At 49.1% G+C, this 20,008-nt stretch overlaps 1 protein-coding gene across 1 annotated transcript; it reads right to left on the bottom strand.

Annotated features, from left to right (window-relative positions):
• Positions 1 to 9,305: 9,305 nt before the first annotated feature.
• Positions 9,306 to 19,574, bottom strand: LOC136056270 (uncharacterized). The gene is made up of 9 exons (XM_065748377.1): positions 18,548 to 19,574; positions 12,115 to 12,206; positions 11,928 to 12,023; positions 11,553 to 11,677; positions 11,205 to 11,367; positions 11,003 to 11,109; positions 10,673 to 10,786; positions 10,403 to 10,521; positions 9,306 to 10,287 (listed from the first exon to the last, which is right to left on the bottom strand). The coding sequence occupies exons 1-9, from the start codon at positions 19,572 to 19,574 to the stop codon at positions 9,569 to 9,571; spliced, it is 2,562 nt and encodes an 853-aa protein (XP_065604449.1). The 3' UTR covers positions 9,306 to 9,568.
• Between the last annotated feature and the right edge of the window lie 434 nt (positions 19,575 to 20,008).

Below are 20,008 nucleotides of genomic sequence, written 5' to 3'. Positions count from 1 at the left end.
GCAGAGTATTCCCTTCTCACAGTCATGTCCTATGACCGCTACGCTGCCATCTGCAAGCCCCTGCACTACGGGACCCTCCTGGGCAGCAGAGCTTGTGTCACCATGGCAGCAGCTGCCTGGGGCACTGGGGTTTTCTTTTCCCTGCTGCACACTGCCAGTACATTTTCTATACCACTGTGCCGTGGATCATGTTTTTGTGAAATCTCCGAGATCCTCAAGCTCTCATGCTTACAGTCAGACTACCTCAGGGAAATTGGATTTATTGTGTTAAGTGTTCTTGTCATATTTGGGTGCTTTGTTTTCACTGTGCTGTCCTATGTGCAAATCTTCAGGGCTGTACTGAGGATGCTCTCTGAAGTAGAACAAAGCCTTCTCCACGTGCCTCCCTCACCTGGCCGTGGTCTCCCTGATTGTCAGCACAGACTTCTTTGCCTACCTGATGCCCCCTTCCCTGTTCTCCCCATCTCTGAACCTGGTGGTGTCATTTTTGTACTCAGTAGTGCCTCCAACACTGAACCCCGTCATCTACAGCATGAGGAACCAGGAACTCAAGGATGTGTGGGGAAAATGATGGCATAGACATATTTCAGCAGGAATTAACTTTTCATCTGTCTCTACAAATGACTCAGTTGTTCCTGTAGCAGGCTCTTATTATGCATTTTCATTTTTGTCATGTTTTTTTATTTTTATTAATAGATACATTTTTATTTGCTGTTCATATATGTATATGTGTGTGGAATTAGATTATTGGTTATTATTCCTAAACATGCATTTGGACTCCTTCCACTTCTACTGAGGCATCACCCTGCTCTCTGTCTCCTGGAACCCATATGAATTCTGGGTTAGTGTTGACTCTCACACAGCCTCTGTTCTTTTCTCTGTATCTGCAGAGATATGAGATGCCAGCAGGCACTGTGGAGGTGATACAGGCTGGATTAGCAGAAGGGATTCACTTGTTAGCCTAAGGACCAATATATTAGTTCATCAAAAGAAACCCAAGTGTGCTCGTCCTGAAACTTTACAGTTTTGCTTTGGCGAGTGTGTGACAGCCTTGTTCTTCTTAATGATCCTATTTCACAGAAGCACAGAAGTCAGGGGCTGTGATGGGGGAACACCTCTGTAGCACTGCATGCATGCTGCCCCATGCAGTGCCTGCACAGAGCTCCCAGGGGCTGCCTGAGGGGTGGTGGAGATGGGCTGTCCTGCAGAGGGGAATGCACATGGAGACACCATGCTGCAGGGCTGGGCCCCCAAAATCACTCCAGAATTCAGTAATCCATTGTGCTGTGCTCACCTTGCCTGGCTCTGCTGCTCTGTCACTGACACTCCTCAACAGGGCAGGGGGGAAATAAATAAAACAGCTTGCAGGTGGAGTAAAAAGCACCTTATTCTTGCCTTATTAGAGACTAATGACAACAAACATTGTGTGTTAATGGCTGAAATGGAAGTGATTTGCTACGTTTGTATTTCAGTTTTGTTGTCTCACGTCCTGACCTTCTCTTTCACATGTAACAATAGCTTCCTAAATTAGCCCTGTGTACAAGTTAGTTATTGCTGTTCTTGCTGTCCCACCCACACTGTTGTCTCATTGTAGCTCTGGTAATGATTCACCTCTGAATGCTTTGGGTATCTGCTAAACTGAAGACAATGTCAGTCACAGTGCTCAGGATCCCTAAGTGAAGGTCACTAAGTTACGGAAATACTCTTATCAGGTGCCAGCTGCAGGTACTGCAAGGCAAAGAAACAATTTAATGAACAATTTAATTGTATGTGCTATAAAAAGATGTATTTTACTGTGTTACTGAGTTCTGAGATTTACCTGGACTTTGGAAAAGCCTCTGGCATGGTCCCACATCACTTCCTTATCTCTGTGAAGAGACACGAGAGATGGATTTGAAGAGTGGACTGTTCATTGGATGAGAAATTGGTTGGAAGGTCACAGCCAAAGGGATGTGGTAAAGGGCTCTTGGGTAAATCGTCTCCAGCAGCTGGAGGCCAATCACAAGGGCTGTCCCCAGGGGTCATCCTTGGGACCAGAGCTCTTCACTGTATCAGTGGCATGGATGATGAGATAGAGTGCACGCTGTGCAAGTATGCTGATGACAGCAAGCTGAGTGGTGCAGTTTTCATGATGGAATTAGGAGATGCCATCCAGAGGAAGCTGGACAGGCTTGAAAAGTGGGCCCAAAAAAACATCATGAGGTTCAACAAGATCAAGTGCAAGTTGCACTTGTGTGGGGACAATCTGTGATATGAGTACAGACCAGGAGAAGAACTCCTTGAGAGCAGCCCTGCAGGGAAGGACTTAGGGGTCCTGGTGGATGAAAACCTTAACATGAGCCAGCAGTGCATGCTTGCAACCTGAGAGGCCAACTGTACCCTGGGCTGCATCAATGGAGAGGTGGTGGTCAGAGCAAGGGAAGGGATTGTCCTCTACTCAGACCTCAGAAGACCCCATCTGGAGTACTGTGTACAAGTCTGGGACATCCCAGAACAAAAAAGACACAGAGCTTTTGGAGCGGGTCCAGAGGAAAGCCACAAGGATGATCAGAGGGTTGAAGTACCTCTCCTATGAAGACAGGCTGAAAGAGCTGGGCTTCTTCTGCCTGAAAAAGAAAAAGCTTAGAGCAGAACACATTGCAGCCTTCCAGTCCTTAAAGGGAGCTAAGGAACAAGAGGGAAATCAACTTTTCACTGGCTGGTTTGGCTCGGTTCTGTGACAATTGGTTTACTGGCTGGTTTGGCTCAGTTCTGTGACAATTGGTACGGGGGACCCACGGGCCCACGCCCCAGGAAAGGGAAAGGGGGAAAGGGAAAAGGGAAAAGGGAAAAGGGAGATGGGCCTAGGAACAAAACAGCGGCAACGATCTGAGGAGGAAAGCTAATTTACTAAATAATATATCAGAAAGTAAAATAACACAATATAATACAGTATAATTGGAATTAAAGCTAATAAATCAAATAAAATGAGCAGGAGAGTGACTGATAAACTGAAGACCTTACGCTAAATGCTGAAAGCGAGATGGCAGTGAGCACCCGGTGCTGGGTCGATCCCAAAGGAAAGGGAGTGTCTTGTGACATGCAAACAGTTTTTCTCTCTGAGTGGAAAATCATAAAAAAAACCAAAGCAACACAGAGTCCTCTGGGGAACGTTCTTCTGCTCTTCTGAGACAGGTATACCCACAACTATTGATGATCCATGGGGTTGGAGCAATAACTTTAATTCTCAATGCACTACATGATGTTGTGATGTGGAATACCAATATCAAAATTCATAAAACCATGACAGAGGTACTGTCCAAGGAGACAGGGAAAGTCATCATGTGACATCATGCATGACAAGAGTCACCCAAACAGGTCAGTAATCGGGGGCAGGATGGGGACGAGTGCATCTGCAGAAGAAGCAGCAATTAGCAAATCCTGCATATTCTCTCTAAGAGAGGACATATTCTTTCTAAGAGAGGGTTTCTACTCTCTATGAGAGGGCAAAGAGTGAATGCTGACACCTTAAAAAGACTCCTTCAGTGGTGCTAAAGCAGAGGGTTTCAAGTTGATATGGTTACTGCCTTTGATCTAGAAGCGTGGACCAGAGTGGGTAAGGCTTTGGGGATACCATAATTGATAATGATCAGCATGCATATGAACTCATCAGTACACAAGTGCACAAGTGTATTAAAACATTGATAGCAGAACAGAGAGTTGTAAATGAAGCTACTACTACTTTGTGCACAGAAGCAGAATCTGAGCGTCTGCAATTGAAATTTAAGCCTGTGGGGCACTTAGGAGGAAAAGCAGTTTGTTCTAGTGAGGATTCTGATTCCCCTGAGGAAGTTGCTGAGCTTGACCTAGTCCTTCCTGAATGAGACAAACAATTAACAGAGGTGACGCCTTTAAAACCATCTGCACCACCGTTTCAGGATCCCCTACCCCCTGTGTGTGCTCCGCTGATGGATGGCAACTGGATTCCTGAGAGCACTGGGAAAAGGTATTTCAGCAGGCAGAGAAAGAGGGGATTCCTGTCCCACAAACATTTACAGTCTTGGTAAGGGAGAATGGACCCCAAGAGTGGAGCCCATTTCATTGGGATTATGTATTATTGGGATAATATCTTTGCTGCCCAGCTATTAATGCCATATGACTGTGGCCAATTAGCCAGTCTGCTGTTGAAGCCTGCACAAAAGTTTCTATGAAAAGTTCATTGGCAAAACTTATGTGAAGATGAAGCACTTAGGAATTTGGAGCAACCTCAGCGAGATCCCCTATTTGGGATACGTACAGCCCAATTGACAGGAGCCACTCTCTTTAATAATCCACAACTTATTTATTCTCCTGAGGAAACTGGCATCCCGTGGGGTGGACAGGTTCACTCTTCTCTGGGTGGAGAACTGGCTGGAGGGCCGTGCCCAGAGGGTAGTAGTTAATGGAGTTAAGTCCAGCTGGCATCCTGTTACGAGTGGTGTCCCCCAGGGGTCAGTTTTGGGGCCCATCTTGTTTAATATCTTTATTGATGGCCTAGATGAGGGAATTGAGTGTACCCTCAGTAAGTTTGCAGGTGACACCAAGTTGGGAGGATGTGTCAAACTGCCTGAGGGTAGGGAGGCCCTTCAGAGGGATTTGGATAGGCTGAACAGCTGGGCTGAGCTCAATGGGATGAGGTTCAATAAGACCAAGTGCCGGGTCCTGCACTTTGGCCACAATAACCCCATGCAATGCTATAGGCTTGGGGCAGAATAGCTTGAAGAATGTAGAGAGGAAAAGGACCTGGGGGTGTTGGTGGATGCTCGGCTTAACATGAGCCAGCAGCGTGCCCAGGTGGCCAAGAAGGCCAACGGCATCCTGGCCTGTATTAGAAATAGTGTAGCCAGCAGGAGCAGGGAGGTGATCATCCCCCTGTACTCAGCTCTGGTACGGCTGCACCTCGAGTACTGTGTTCAGTTTTGGGCCCCTCACTACAAGAAGGACATTGAGGCCCTGGAGCGTGTTCAGAGAAGGGCAACAAAACTGGTGAGGGGTCTGGAGCACAAGTCTTATGAGGAGCGGCTGAGGGAGCTGGGATTGTTTAGTCTGGAGAAGAGGAGGCTCAGAGGAGACCTTATTGCACTCTACCACTTCCTGAAGGGAGGTTGTGGTGAGGAGGGGGTGGGCCTCTTCTCCCTGATAAATAATGACAGGACAAGAGGGAATGGACACAAGGTGTGCCGGGGAAGATTTAGGTTAGATTTGAGGAAACATTTTTTCTCTGAAAGAGTGGTCAGGCACTGGAATGGCCTGCCTAGGGAGGTGGCTGAGGCACCATCCCTAGCGCTGTTCAAGAAGCGTTTAGATGAGGTGCTAAGGGATTTGATTTAGTAGTTGGGTAGGGATAGTGATAGGAGGATGGTTGGACTAGATGATCTTGTAGGTCCTTTCCAACCTTATGAACCTATGAACCTATGAACTTCAAGCGTGACTACCACAAGATGCTCTGTGCACTTCAGTGCAATTTGCCTTGAAGGCACTGTTAACCCTCTCTGAGGACAGACAAAGGGAGTCAACATTCACACAAGTTAGGCAGGGACCATAATAATCCTACATGCAATTTATCAATTCGTTACTTGATGAGCTTAATAAACAGGTGGCAGATGAGGATGCAAAAAAGTGCCATTATCATGAATCTGGCTGTAGAGAATGCAAATATGGACTGTCGTAGGATTTTGCTGTCATTACCAAGACGTTACCCTGGTCAATATGATAGAGGCTTGCAATAGGGTGACATCCACAGAGTTCTCAGTGACTGTCCTAGTGGAGGCTTTTGTCCATGCACTATGACCCAGTGAAGACAAAAGGTTTTACAATTGCGGGAACAGCTGAAGGTTCCAAGCCACCTCAGCCAACAACCTTTAACTTCAACACTAACCACATATCTAAGGATGGGGGCTTAACCTTAACAGCAGCGAATGCCATCTGAAGCTTTTATCAGACAAACCTTTACAAGATGGAAGATGCACTGAAGAAAAAGAAGTTAATGGGTATGCAAACAGCTGAAGAAATCCCTTCAATTTCAGTAAAGAACCAGAAGGGTATGAGAAATACGGTTACAGTTTCACAAATTTTGGATCTATTTCCAGAATTTTCTGTTTATTGACTGCTGTAAAATTTTGCAGATTGCTTACTTTCTCCCTACCTACTTTGTTTTCCTCTCTTTATCCCCATAACTTTGTTCTATATCTGACCACATGCTTCAGCATGGAAAGATAAATCCAGAATAGCTAAAAGGATAAAATTTCACTCCTTCACTAAATTTGGTTTTTAAATACACATATATCCGATTCTTTATTCCTTTGTTTAAGATGGGATAATGGGAGAGGTGGTGTAGGCAATTTTTTGTTAATCATATTCTCAATTCTGATGTACAAAGGTTTGACTTTTGACAAAACCATATGTAGCAGTGTGTTTATCAGCTAATCCACTTGAAATGATAAGCATTGTTTACTGGTTGTTGGTATACTTGACAGTGAAAAGTGGTCTGACAATAAGCAATGCAATTATTGCTAAATGGATCCAAGGGTGTGGAAAGTACTTGTCTAGCTATAGCGGAACGAGCAAATCAAACTCAAACTGTATTTGCAAAAACAGAAAGGGGGACAACCTGGGGTTCCATCCCAAGAATGGTTAAGTAAGGTATGCTATTTTCTTCATTTTCTTTGTTTAGCTGGGGATGACACCATCCCACTCATGGTTAAACAGATTCAGGATATGATCTGGAATTTACTGATGTCACGGTGTTATCTGTCACAGGGACACAAGAAAACAAGGAAACAAGAAGGGAGAGAGGGAGGAAAAAAAACCTGCACCGTCAGTGGCCATACGGCCACCCGAGCAGAGCCGTGTACCCCAGGGTGGGGGGGGGACTGGAGAGCCAAAAGGGAAGGGTACGCAGATAACAGATGGGTCTGGGGAAAAAAAAAAAAACAAACCAAAAAAGCAAAAACCAGTGGCAACAGTTTGAAGAGGAATTGTAATTTTACTAAATCTAACAAAATCAAACAAACTGGGAGAGACAAAATTATCCAGGATCTGAGAATCTTACAGTAGTAAAACTGCAGGGGAAGCACATCCGTGGCAGGCCGAAAGACAAAGTGTGCCAGAGAGCTAGCCCTTATCACCCCTGGCTGGGGGCAGGGCCCCACTACTGGTTACCTGCAGTGACTTGAGCAATTTCGTTGGTGATTGAAAACAGGTAAAGATATGTGGTTGGGCATATGGAATGCAGTTAAACACAGAACTGTACGTGTCTACCATGTTTCTGTTCATCGACCCCTACAGTCACCAGGAAATGATGAAGCCGACACACTGGCCTGAGTTAGATGGGTTGAGAATTCACCATCTGAGAACATTGCCTGCAGCATGCTGGGCAGAAGACCATGTGGGCAGCTGCTAAAGCATGGGGACTGCCCGTAAAACTATCTGCCATCGCTCAAGCATGCCAAGACGGTGACGCTTGCTCCAAGATGAGACCGAGGTCGTTGCCTGAAACAACAGCCCATCTTGCTAGAAGACACAATCCTCTACAGAGGTGGCAGGTTGATTACACTGGGCCCCTCCCTCGGTCTGAGAGGGTGAGATATTCCCTAACCTGTGTCAGCGCTGCGAGTGCACTAATGCAGGCCTATGCAGTACCAAAAGCCAACCAGGCATATACCATCAAAGCACTCATGAGATTGATGGCTGCCCATGGGACACCACAAGTCATCGAAAACGACCAAGGGAGTCACTTCACGGGTACAATGATACAATGCTGAGCAGAAGAGAATAATATCAAGTGGTGATTCCACCTGCCATACAATCCAACGGGGGCAGGCCTTATCAAGCGTTATAATGGTATTCTCAAAGTTGCACTGAAGACAGACTCTCAGTCTCTGCAGGGGTGGACAAAGAGACTCCACGAGACCCTGCGGGACCTGAATGAAAGACCTAGAGACGACAGACCCAGTGCCTTGAAAATGTTACAAACAACATGGGCCTCCCCACTTAGGATCCAAAGTACGGGTAGCGATAATGAGGTGAGACCTCATATTGGTCGTGAGAACAATATTCTGCTCCCTGCCCCTGAGAACCAAAAACCAGGCATCAATAGCATAAAATGGCCTTGGAAGGTGTAGGTAGGACCACGGTGGTCCTATTCAACTACCTATTCACCCTACAGAGGCAGGCAGTGGACCACACAGGTTCTGACACGGGGGTAAATACATCACGATTATCTTTCTAACTGTACCGTTTGTAAAACATCTTGGCTACAATTCTATCTGGTAATATTCATTCTGTTAACCATACTCCACACACCTGGGTTAACTGGAAGTTATCAGGAAGAGCTTAGCACTCAGCTGGGTTTATGGAATTTTTATTTTTATTAGATGGAACACACACATTTAGTTCTTACTCAGAGATCTGGTTAAAATATGTCCAATAGAACATTTTCAAGGAACATATGGAAGGATTAGATAAATGCTGTAACTGAGTATGTGAGTCGCAGTACCTTGTACTCAATCAAATTATCAGTTGTTAGCTGCAATGTCTTAGGAAACAGTTCTTTATCATTTCAGTCCAGTCACATCAGCCTGGTGCCTCTCCTCTCGCCGTCCCTTCATGCAGCTGCAGGTGAAAGCCCTGCGCAGAGCGCGAAGTGCTCTCCCGATGACAGCTGGCATCCGGCGGCGAGCTGCTGCATGTGGTGCGGCAGCGGTACCTGTGGGGGACAGAGAGCTGTAGGCAAGGGGCAAGGCAAGGCCCTGCCTGCCCCCCGCACCATGGAATTTCCTTGGGAGGGTTGACCTCGATAGGTCAGGGCACATTGGTGTGGTGGAAGGCTCCTCCCTGGGATGGCTTTCTGCCTGGGGACGTACCTGGACCATCCTCTGACGTCTCTCTGAAGTGCTCAGAACTTTGTGCTCCTCCAGCCTCTGTAGAAACCTGCATGGGGGAGAGCAAAACCACAGCCCTATATGCCACTGGCTGGTGATGCTGTGGGTGCCAGAGTCCCCCCAGTGGCCAAGGAGCAGAGAGGCCCTGCCCACGGCAGCAAGGGAGCCCCCAGCTGCCCCTTCCTCCCCTCTCCACTGCAGGCAGACCCCAAGGAGCCCTCTGCCTGGCAGCAGGTGCTGCATGTAGGGATATGTGGCTCTCACCCTGCTCCCTCCAGCTGGCAGCCTCCCACATCCCTGTGGACATGGTGCACATTGATGGCAAGTACTGGTGGAGTCCCTGTCCCAGCAGCACTGGACTTTATACTCCACACAGTCCTAAGGGGCAAATGGGACAAGGGTGACCTTACAGCTCAGGTCCCTGTGTGTTGGGAACCCCTCCACCCTGGGCAGCCTCAGGCAGCCCCTTCCTCCTGCCCTCCGCTCACCTTACCAGCTCGCAGTGAGCTCGGCCTGAGCCCCGCAGACTTTTATCTGCTCCTCAGATATCCTCTCATGTGCATTTATATTTGCAGAGTCATTAAGCTTAGAAAAGAACAAAAAAGTCATCAGGTTCAACAGTCCAACCAGGTCCTGGCCCATCGGCATCTGGAAGTAGCCCCAAGATGTCATAAACTGCTGCTCCCGTGGTGGTGTTGGGACTGGCTGTTGATGTTCCGGGCCCGACATGGTACCCGAGAGCGGCTTTGCTCCTGGGCTGGCTCTGTCCTCCTGGACCGAACCCTGCGGTGTAAAGAAGGCTGGCTCTGGGACTGTGCATCATGACGTTTGAGAGGGGAGCGGCTTTGAGTCCAAGCCCTCCCTGGCTGCGTGCACTGGCTTCCATCAGCCGCTGTGGAAACCCTCAAGGACCACGGTGCTGCCCGTTGGCTGTAGCTGTGAGTGCAGCTCTCAGCAATTGGGGTGGGTGTGTGCCTGCTCCCATGATGTGTTTGGGGCTGGCTTGGAGAATCTGGGACCTGGCACTGAAGTGGAGAGCGGCTTAACGTCCGGGCCCGCCCTCCATCCCTGGGCCGGAGGTTGTAGCCATGTGCCGGGGAGGGCCTCGAGGCCTCTGACATCCCCTGGCTGGCCAAGTCCAGGGCAGCGTTGCGGCAGTTCCGACGGTGTCCTCGGAGCTCATTGAAGCTATTCTCAACACAAGGTAAACGTGGGGAGATTCTCCCACAGTCTGTCCCACGCTGTCTGGATAGGCCGCTGCTCTCAGGCACATAGGAACCATGATCTGGACCCGATGGTGCCTGGCTGGTGGTGCTGGAAGTACTGTTTTCCAGTGCTGGGGAACCTTGGGATGGCTCCAGTCCCTGCTGGGTGGTAGTGCTGGAGTCTGTAAGGAAGGCAGGAAGGTGAGCAGGTTGGAATTTCTGCCTGGGGGTGGGATCAGCTCCCAGCTCTCCAGGGTAAAGGGATGTGAGCAAGGCCGCCCTGAGCATGCCTCTTACCAGTGCCCTCTCCAGCGCAGGCATTGCACTCCCAGGTGGAGGCGCTCTCACTAAAGTTGGAGCAGCGCCGATGGGTGCCCTGTGCAGCGCAGGAGCTGCAGAGCAGCAGCTGCCAGGGCCTGGGGAAAAAAATGGGTTGTGGACATGAGGACTAAGTGACCTGAGCCACGGAGTGCCTAGCACAGCTCTGCTGCTCAGTCCGTGCTCCCCAACCCTGCGCTGAGGCTGTGATCCCATGCAGAGCCCCAGAGGGCTGCTGAGGAAACTCACCCTGCTCCCTCTGCCTGCTCCCTGCCATGTGGGTAATGGCACTCGCTGGCATCGCAGCGCTCGTGCCTCTCTAGTAGTGGTGAATATACATCATCATCCTCCCACATTGGTCTCCTGTTAGAGAAGGGAGGGAACGTCACGATCACCCACTGTGCTAAAACTAATCCACGTCTTCCCTCCTCCTCCACCCAATCCCCAGTTCCACCTTCCCAATGATGCTGAGGCCTGGTTTAATGGCAGCAAAGGGCCAGGCCTGCCGGGGTTGTCAGTCCCTGGGCAAGCACAGCTCATGTATCCTCACATCTTGGGAAATGGCTGAAAGACACCAACCTGACTGGGATTCGGATCCCCAGGCTGAGCATGTTTATGAAAAACTTGAACACGTCTTTGCAGAGGGGACAGCAGAAGCACAAATTTCCAGCACACAGAGCGTATTCCTGCAACAGAAACACAAGAAGCATAAGCACGAGCAGGAGGGACCAGGTGCTGCTGAGCTCCTGCCATGCCCATGGGGCAAGAGGAGGGATCCTACCTGGACACAGGCCCGGTGGAACCAGGCGTGTTGGCAGCATGGGCACACCATGGTGCTGTATGAGATGCTGTCCCCCACGGGGTCCATGCACATGATGCAGGTGGTGTCCTGCACTGGCACTGCCTCCACTGCCTGCTGCGGGCGGTGCTCCCAGCAGAAGGAGCTGCGGGAAGATGGGAGGGATGGGCAAGGTGAGAAGTGCTGCGAGGAGGGCAGAGGAACACAAAGGAGCGCAGGTCCTGGCTCTGGCTCTGGCAGGCTGCTGGGAGCCTGGGGCCTTCCTCATTTCTTTGGCTGGTGCTGACAGCAGGGGTTGGATGCTCACAGATGAGGCCTGGCAGCCCTTACCTGTACCCGTGAATGTACTGGGTGACACATTCACCCTGCGAGGCACAGGGGAGATGGAAGCTGCGGTCACATCCTGTTTCTGCACAGGTGATGGAGGCCCCCGTCTTGCCACAGACAATGCAGTGCTGGAAAGAACAGAGCAGCTCCCGTAAGCAACAGGCTCAGGGCCTATGTATCTGGTCCTCCACTACTGGGCAGAACCCAGAATGCAGGCATGGCTAGGTTGCACTCTGCTGAGCTGCCCGGTGAACAGGCGTCATCTGCAAGAGGGGGACTTTGTCATGGAGCTGGTTGGAAAAGCTGCTTTCTTGGGAGCAGGTTAAGATTGCCAATCCTCTCCAGCCACAAAGCTCTCTGTTCCACTCAGGTCCTCACCGTTTGCTCTGCCTGCTCAATTGTGCGTATGGCATCTTTTTTGGAAACATTGAAACTCCCATCACCTTCCTCTTGACAAAGATCATTGGCAAATAGCTGCACAAGGGGTAAGAACATGATGTTGTAAGGGCAGGAAGAATGGAACCATTGGTTGGAGGAAGATGGTAGGAGCTGCAAGGGAACTCACCGCACAATAAATGTGGAAATAGGATCCATATAACTCAAATTTTGGCCCAAGGATGTCTGAGTCCTCATCCACCTGGCCACAGAGCAAACATGCTGGAGAGGAGAGAGCAACAGCAGTGAGTGCCTTGCCAGCTGCCTCTGAGGGCTGTCTCAGGGGCTGTTCTGTGCCAGCCATGCCGGATGAGGAGCAGGGCCCGAGGCAGTGGAGAGGAAGGGACACTGCAGGCCCAGTGTTGATGGCAGGCAGCCACAGCCCTGAGTGCTTATTGCACTCTACCACTTCCTGAAGGGGGGTTGTGGTGAGGAGGGGGTGGGCCTCTTCTCCCTGATAAATAATGACAGGATGAGAGGGAATGGCCACAAGTTGCGCCGGGGAAGATTTAGATTAGACCTGAGGAAACATTTTTTTTCTGAAAGAGTGGCCAGGCACTGGAATGGCCTGCCTAGGGAGGTGGTTGAGGCACCGTCCCTAGCGCTGTTCAAGAAGCGTTTAGATGAGGTGCTAAGGGATTTGATTTAGTAGTTGGGTAGGGATAGTGACAGGAGGATGGTTGGACTAGATGATCTTGTAGGTCCTTTCCAACCTTATGAACCTATGAACCTATGAGCCCAACCACGGCCCCTCTGGCCAAGGAGCAGAGGAGCCCTTGCCTGCCCCTTCTCCCCTCTCCACTGCAGGCAGACCCCAGCAGCAATCTGCCCAACGATGGGAAGCATGTAGGGTGTAGGGATACGTTGCTCTCACCCTGCTCCCTCGAGCCGGTGGCCTCCTGTGACACCACGTATGGCAGCGGTGAGTAATTGCAGAGTCCCTGTCCCATCAGTGCTGAGCTTTCTCCTCTGCACACTCCTGTATCAAGCTTATGGGAGAAGCGGGACGAGGGTGAGATCACAGCTCAGTCCATGGAGCAATGGGATCCCCTCCTCCCTGGACAGCCTCAGGCAGCCCTTTCCTCCTGCTGTCCACGTACTTCACCAGCTTGCACTGAGCTTGGCCAGAGCCCTGCAGCCTTTTAACATCACAGTGGCCACTCCCTGCCACCCTGTGTGACATCATCACCCCTCACAGGGGTGAGGGGCCCTGGGCACACAAGCAGGAGGGCAGTGCAGCCAGGGCAGAGTGAGGAGCCCGGTGATGGGGGCCTTCATCACCTGTGCACAGACAGGCTGTGGTTGCAGCTTCAAATTTCCCTGTGCCTCTGAGGATGAATGTGTCACCCAGTACATTCACGGGTACAGGTAAGGGCTGCCAGGCCACATCTGTGAGCATCCAACCCCTGCTGTCAGCACCAGCCAAAGAAGATCATGCACCAGCATGCCCTGCGCTGCTGGCACTGTTTGGGCTGCATTCAGGATGCTTGGGATCAAACCCATACTGAAACTAGGGGAAGTGTGGCCACTGAGTGTCGTGTATTTTAATGCAGAGCAGGAATCAGGGCACTGTTTCCAGGCTGCCTGCCCCAGCCAGGCACCACTAAGTCAGCAGCAGGCTTTTAAAATAAATGGAGCTTCACGGGGTGAACAGTTTCAATTCTAATGATCATTTGTTTACTGCTGCCATGTTTTGTGGCTTCATCCTTGGTTCCCAGGAAATATTTCAGTGGATTAGGCAGTACTGATATTTTAAAGCTAAAGAAGAGTTGGTGTTGAGTATACATGCGGGGTTATGGCAGCATCAGACCATAAGCTTATAAGTTCATTTAGAAAGATTTGTTTTTCAGTGTGGGACCTGTTACGTAAGGATTTGTGATGGTGATAAACTGCATATGTGGCAGTGACTGCTAACATGTAACAGGGGGGGTTAAATTCTTCCACATCAGAGTTCAGAGGCAGTTTCTGATATGGGAAAATACACTCGTTGTAAATGTAAGATATTTTCAGTAAAGGAACAGTAATTATTCTCATATGTTCCTAGATGCAGCTGCCACGACGTGAGGATATCTGTCACACAGGTCAATTAGAAAAGAAAAACTGGACGATCTTTGCTGATAACTTGGTTCTCATTTGGTTTTGTGTTTTCGTTTGTAAGGAATTTGGATGATTTGTTTTTATTTTGCTTTGTTTTCTTTTATTGTTGTCTTTTTTCATACACAGCTGTTGTGATGTTGAGGTTCTGGTTGCTTAGTGAGCAACAAGAAATACCAAGTGGAGCCCAAAGAAGTAGCATTCAGACAAGGCAATTAAATTTGGAGTGTCTGCTTATTCATTTATTTCACATGGGGTGTTACTTTTCCACTTAAAGAGTGGAAAGCCCTTACTGTCATCTGACTTCTGCAGACCTTTGAAATGAAGCTACGTGAAGCACAAACCTTCACTAAGGTTAAGATTCGTGCTATCCCACCCACCCCTTGTCTGAGCAGTTTGCACTGACTAGACAAGTGCAAGATGAGCTAAAAAAGAGGAAATTGCCACCAGACTCCATTGTGGAGCACGGCTGTACTTCCCAGAGGAACACTGGCAGCCAGGCAGCAGGTGATGCCTTCTGGGTCCATCCCACCAGAAACAGCCCCCAGCACAGAGGCTGCTAGGGTGGGATGCATGGAACCTACACACAAAAAAAATCCATCTTTTGTAGGATGTGGTCTTTTCCCATATTATGTTTTCGGTCTGTAGGGGAAAAGATTGTAAAAAATAGTCTGCATAAAAGATTAGAAAAAAAATTAATCGTCTTAAAAGCAAACTGTGAAAACATGCTTATTTCCCCTCTACACCCCCTCTCTTTGTGGATAATCCCCGTGTCTACATTTTGCTATTAAAAACACAAAGGAAGTGAACAAGGCTTCCACAAAAGGATGTTCATCCTTCAGTAATTCCTGACATTCGTAGCGGATTTGAAATGCCTATCTTTCAACAATAATGCAGTGTTCTTCACATTGGTGTCTGAGGACAAAGAAATGCCTGCATTTTTTACTGACGGATTAAGTGCTGCAAAACGAGCTGTTGTTAACTGTGGTGGTGAACAGCTTCTGTCTGGTGGTTTGCCCTTATTTAAACTTAAAGCTGACCCATCTTGGGCAGCAGCTGAGTTGCAACATGGTCAGTACTTGTTAAACAGATCACCAATGGGAGAGGATTGGAAGAGACTCATTGCTTCCAGCAGTACTGCTCTTTGTGTTTTCTCTGAACTACCATTCCCTCTGTAGTTTGTCAATGGGATAGTACTCCTTCAGCTGTCATTTGTTCATTTTATTCCATCCGAGTGTCTGACCACTGTCCATTATTCATTTTCAGTTCAATGTGAGTTCTGGGGGATGGTATAAAGAAGCCTCCCATTCATAGGAGAAGGTACACAGCCAGCTAACATGACTAACCATTTTGTGTTTGAATGCCTACTAACTCCATATGTCACTTAGTGAACCTGGACTCCCCACCTCTCAAACAGTCGTGCTAGGGCAGTGCATCCCGCTTGGCTGCTTTTCCCTCTCCAGCCTGACCCTGGGCACAAGCTCAAGCTGCTCACTCCAGAGCTTGGAGCAGTCTCAGACACAGGCTTTGGTGTGTGTCAGATTGGGATTGTATGACAATGATCATTTACCTGCAAGCATGGGCATAGCTTGTTCCTAGAGCACAGGAGAGCTGTGTGCCAGGACTTGCAGGGGGAGCACCTGCTGAAGTGATGCACCGAAACCATCTCAGAGTCACAGATTACTCTGCAGGTCTGCAGCTGCTTGAATTACATGGCTTTGATATTGCACTTTTGCTGCTCTTTAAAACCACCTCCCTGACAAATAGAAAGTGTTAAGGAGGCAGGAATGTTTGTCCAGAGTTAATAAGCTTAGCATGCAAAAATGCAAACCTGCTTTACTGAAAGCTTGCGCAAACAACTGAAAGCTGGCGCAAACAGGGAACTCGCCTAAATATGGTCAAAGGTTAGCGATTGTGTAATCGACCAATGAGACTCGCTCATACAAACAACATACCATAAATGGGAATCACCAGAAGAGGTCAAGAAACGAATATGGAGGAAGACTACTTACTTCAACCCATACGACCACCAGGAGGCAGAAGAAGACCCCCTAGCAACAGTCGGATCATGCGCAGAGTACACCACAATAAGAATACGGAAGGACACGAATACGGAAGACGAACTGTATAAAGGATCGGGTATTGGTTCGAATGTTGCGACAGCTGGCGGAACGCAGAGTCCCCTGTCACCCAGCGCTGCATTGCCTTTTTGTTCTTTACCCATTATAATTAATAAATTCAACAATTGACTCCTTAAACTTCTGGTCCATCATTTTATTGATAACAGAAAGTGTTTTTTTTTTTCCTTTGCTTCCATGGGTTTTTCTGGTTTTCTTCTGCATAGCAAACTTTCAATTCCACATCCACGGTGCAGATACATACTTTCACTCACGTAACATTCCAGCTGCCAATTCACATACAGAACAGGCTGCTTCATTTCTGACTCAGCAGCTGCGTGGCCTGTCCACATTTATACATCTTTAGGTTCCAGGAAAGGAGACATTTAACCACTCCCCTTGAGCAGTTCAGCCTTTTCTGCTCTCCCCCACCCTGCAGCAGGTTAGCTGAGGACCTCTCTTCCCGTGACACAGCTGTGGTTACCTGACATGCATGTTAGATGTGTGTTTAAACAAACTGCCAAATTTCCACGTGTGGGAGAAATGTGACGAGGGCCTTACCATGCATCAGCATAAACGAAGCCACTGTGCAGTTCAGGAGAGGGCTCTTGCAGGAAAGGCACAAGAAAGAGCATGGTTTTTTGCTTCTAAGAAGCCACTTTATTTGCATGACACTGCTCTGGAGGAAGCACTCATCTTGTCAGTTCATGCAAATGAACACCTCTTTAGTAGTCACTATTGATACTATTACAGCTCCCACAGAGTCATAATATTCTGAAATCCTGAACTTACACACAAAGAAAATGTCTCAAACAGGCAACCCAAAATATTTAGTAAAATCTGAATATGTCCTGATGTTCTTTCAGAAGCATTTTCTTTCCTTTTCTGCCTTCCCAGCCATTTTGGTACTATCCTCTCTAACAGCAGTTACAGAGCAGCAGCCTGAAACTAATTCCAGCAGTTCTCACACGAGGCTGTTTTCTATAATTGCTCTCCTCTTCCCCAAATCTTTTTCTGTGAAGGCTTTTTGCATGCTATGCAATGATCTTGCGCAGTTTTGATGGTGTTGCCAGCAGATTGTGAGTGGCTCACCAGCAAGATTGTAATTCTGGAAGACTTTGCTTTCCAGAGCCCTTGCCAAAAGGTCTTTATCCTATGTCTTTAATAACACTGCAGGTCTCTATGACACTGCAAGGCTCTATGCCCCTATGACACTGCAAGACTCTATGACACTGCAAGGCTCTATGACAAGGAAAAGGCTTAGGTTCTCAATGCCTTCTTCACATCTGTCTTTAACAGACAGAGCAGTTGTCCACAGTTTACTTGCTCTGACCTGGAAGTCCGGGACGGGGCGCATAATGCACCCCCTGTGATCCAAGCAGAGATGATCAGAGACCTGTTCCTCCATCTGAACTGCCACAAGTCCATGGGGCCAGATGGGATCCACCCAAGGGTGCTGAGGGAGCTAGCAGAGGTGATTGCCGAGCCACTTTCTGCCATCTATCAGAATTCCTGGTTATCTGGAGAGGTCCCACAAGATTGGAGGCTTGCCGATGTGACTCCCATCTACAAGAGAGGCCGTAAGGAAGACCCGGGGAACTACAGGCCTGTCAGCCTGACCTCGGTATCAGGGAAAGTTATGGAGCAGATGATCTTGAGGGAAATCACACGACACGTGCATGGCTGAAGCCTTTCGGACCCGCCGTCGGCTTCATTCAGGTGTTCGCAATCGTTAGGGACTCATCGGTCTGTCCATTTACCTCGGTGCACACCAATGTGGTGGGTGGTAAAATGGCGTTTATTTGTTCGTAACAACAACTTTTATAGTTTACCATAGTTTCGTCTACGCCCCTCAGGCGCTTGCGTAACTACCTCCTTATCTAGCTGCCACAGGCATTATTACCTTATTTGGTCACAATTGGCACTACTCCCTTATCTGGTTACTATTGGCAACCATCCGGGGGTGGATCCTTCTTGTGTTCGCCGCCTACATTTCCCCCCCTTTATGCATAAACATGTCTACTACATCCTGAGAGGACCCTAACCGCGTACAACCGAAGCCCCGCTTTTACGCCTATACATGCCGTTGTCCTCTCAGTCAAGCCTTGCCCCGTTACATCCCGATTCGCAACCTAATCCTATCCTATCCCTATTCTAATGCGCTTTCTATTTGCCCTCAAGCCTTTAGCATCTTCTCATATTCGTCGCGATAATCAAGTGTACGATTAATCATCTTACGCATGCAGCCTAACATCATTTGTAACAGACAAGGCACACAGATTACCAGAAGCAAAAGAACTACAAGCCCTAAAAGCAAACCCTTTAGCAAATGCACACCCCATTCCCCGATACCTCCGAATAGTCCACGTAGCCAATCTCCAATCGGATCCTTCTCCACGCCGATTTTGTTGACGTGTTCCCTCATAAGCTGAAACTTCTTGTGTATAGATTCACTGTGATCACTGAGATTAAAACAGCACATTCCCGCGACATCCTCACAGCCATGACCATGAGCTAAAAGCAGGAAGTCAATAGCTGCTCGGTTCTGCAGGACTGCGTGCCTAACGCTTGCGACGTCCGTTAACAAATCGCTGAGGAGTGAAGTTGTTAAATTAGCCTGCTTGATGGACCAGCAAGCCAGTCTCTCAATCTCCTTCAAGGCTTGAGCTGTTCCCTGGTCTGTGAGTGGGGTAATCTTCCGTCTGTCTAAAACATATTTGATTATCTCTCCAGGTGTCGTTAGTGTGGAAGGCGCTGCTCTTATAAGCTGTTGAATATCCGGGTGCGACTTTTGCCTAAAACAGTCAATAATCACAGGAGCCCGCGCCGAAGATGGGAGATCCGATCCTTCGACCGCCTTTATGAGGCGATTAGCGAAGTCCACAAAGGACTCCGACGGCCCCTGTGTAATGTCTGCCCAGGGGTCAGTAGGCTCCGCTAACCGGGCAACTTCTCTGAGTGCTTGGAGAGCGGACGCTGTGATGGCAACCAGCTCTCCCGGTCTCAAAAGTGCGGCCTGGCCCTCTGGGTTCCCAGTCATTCCATCCGCCAGACCCCGTAAGCGGTCCAAAGTAGTCCGCTCCCCCCGCCCCTGACCGTTAGCGGGATGTCGAGGGTCCCGGGTAGCTGCCGCCACTACCGTCTGCAGCTGGATACTCCACGCATCCATCCACAAAGCATATTGGGCGGGAGCTAGTAGAACCCTCATAAGATTCATAACATCATGCGGCAGCAGCGGGGAAGACATAAGAGCTTCCACCTCTGCCATAGTGACTGGAGATCGTAAACCCTTGGTCCTGACCGTGTCGGCCAATCGCGTAATCAGTTTTGGCTCCAGAGGGGTCCAAGCCGGTCCCTCTGTTTTAATCACCACAGGCATTGCCACTACGGATGAGCTCTCTGTTGTAAGTTCCTCCCTAATCCTTGCCCAATCAGTTAAAGCCGGCCCAGGGGCTGAGCCAGAGCACCCTGACTCCGCCCTCTGTCCATCCCATCGGGGCACACCATCCCGCCCCGCTGATAACATAGCCACACCCTCCTTCTCCGCCCCTCCCAACCCCTCCAAAGAAGGATACAAGCCGCTCCCCACATAAGGAGGAGGGGCGGCGGGGGCAGAAGGAGGAGCAGAAATTGAGCAAGAGCAGTCGTTATCTGTCTTGCAACAATTGCAGGATGTTTCAGCAGCCTGTGGCGCAATCCGCTCAACGGTTTTGGGCGCGGTCGCCTCTCCGCGCGCCATCTTAGCGTCTTGCCACGTGGGCATCTTGTCCTTTTTCTCTCCATCTGGAGGCTCCACAAGTGGTCTCATTGTGG

Source organism: Cyrtonyx montezumae, unplaced genomic scaffold (assembly GCF_038088225.1).
Source record: "Cyrtonyx montezumae isolate F1298 unplaced genomic scaffold, pur_monq_1.0 scaffold_5, whole genome shotgun sequence".
Taxonomy (NCBI): domain Eukaryota; kingdom Metazoa; phylum Chordata; class Aves; order Galliformes; family Odontophoridae; genus Cyrtonyx; species Cyrtonyx montezumae.
The sequence above is the reverse complement of the archived record's forward strand: the minus strand, read 5'-3'. Positions and strand labels throughout refer to the sequence as shown.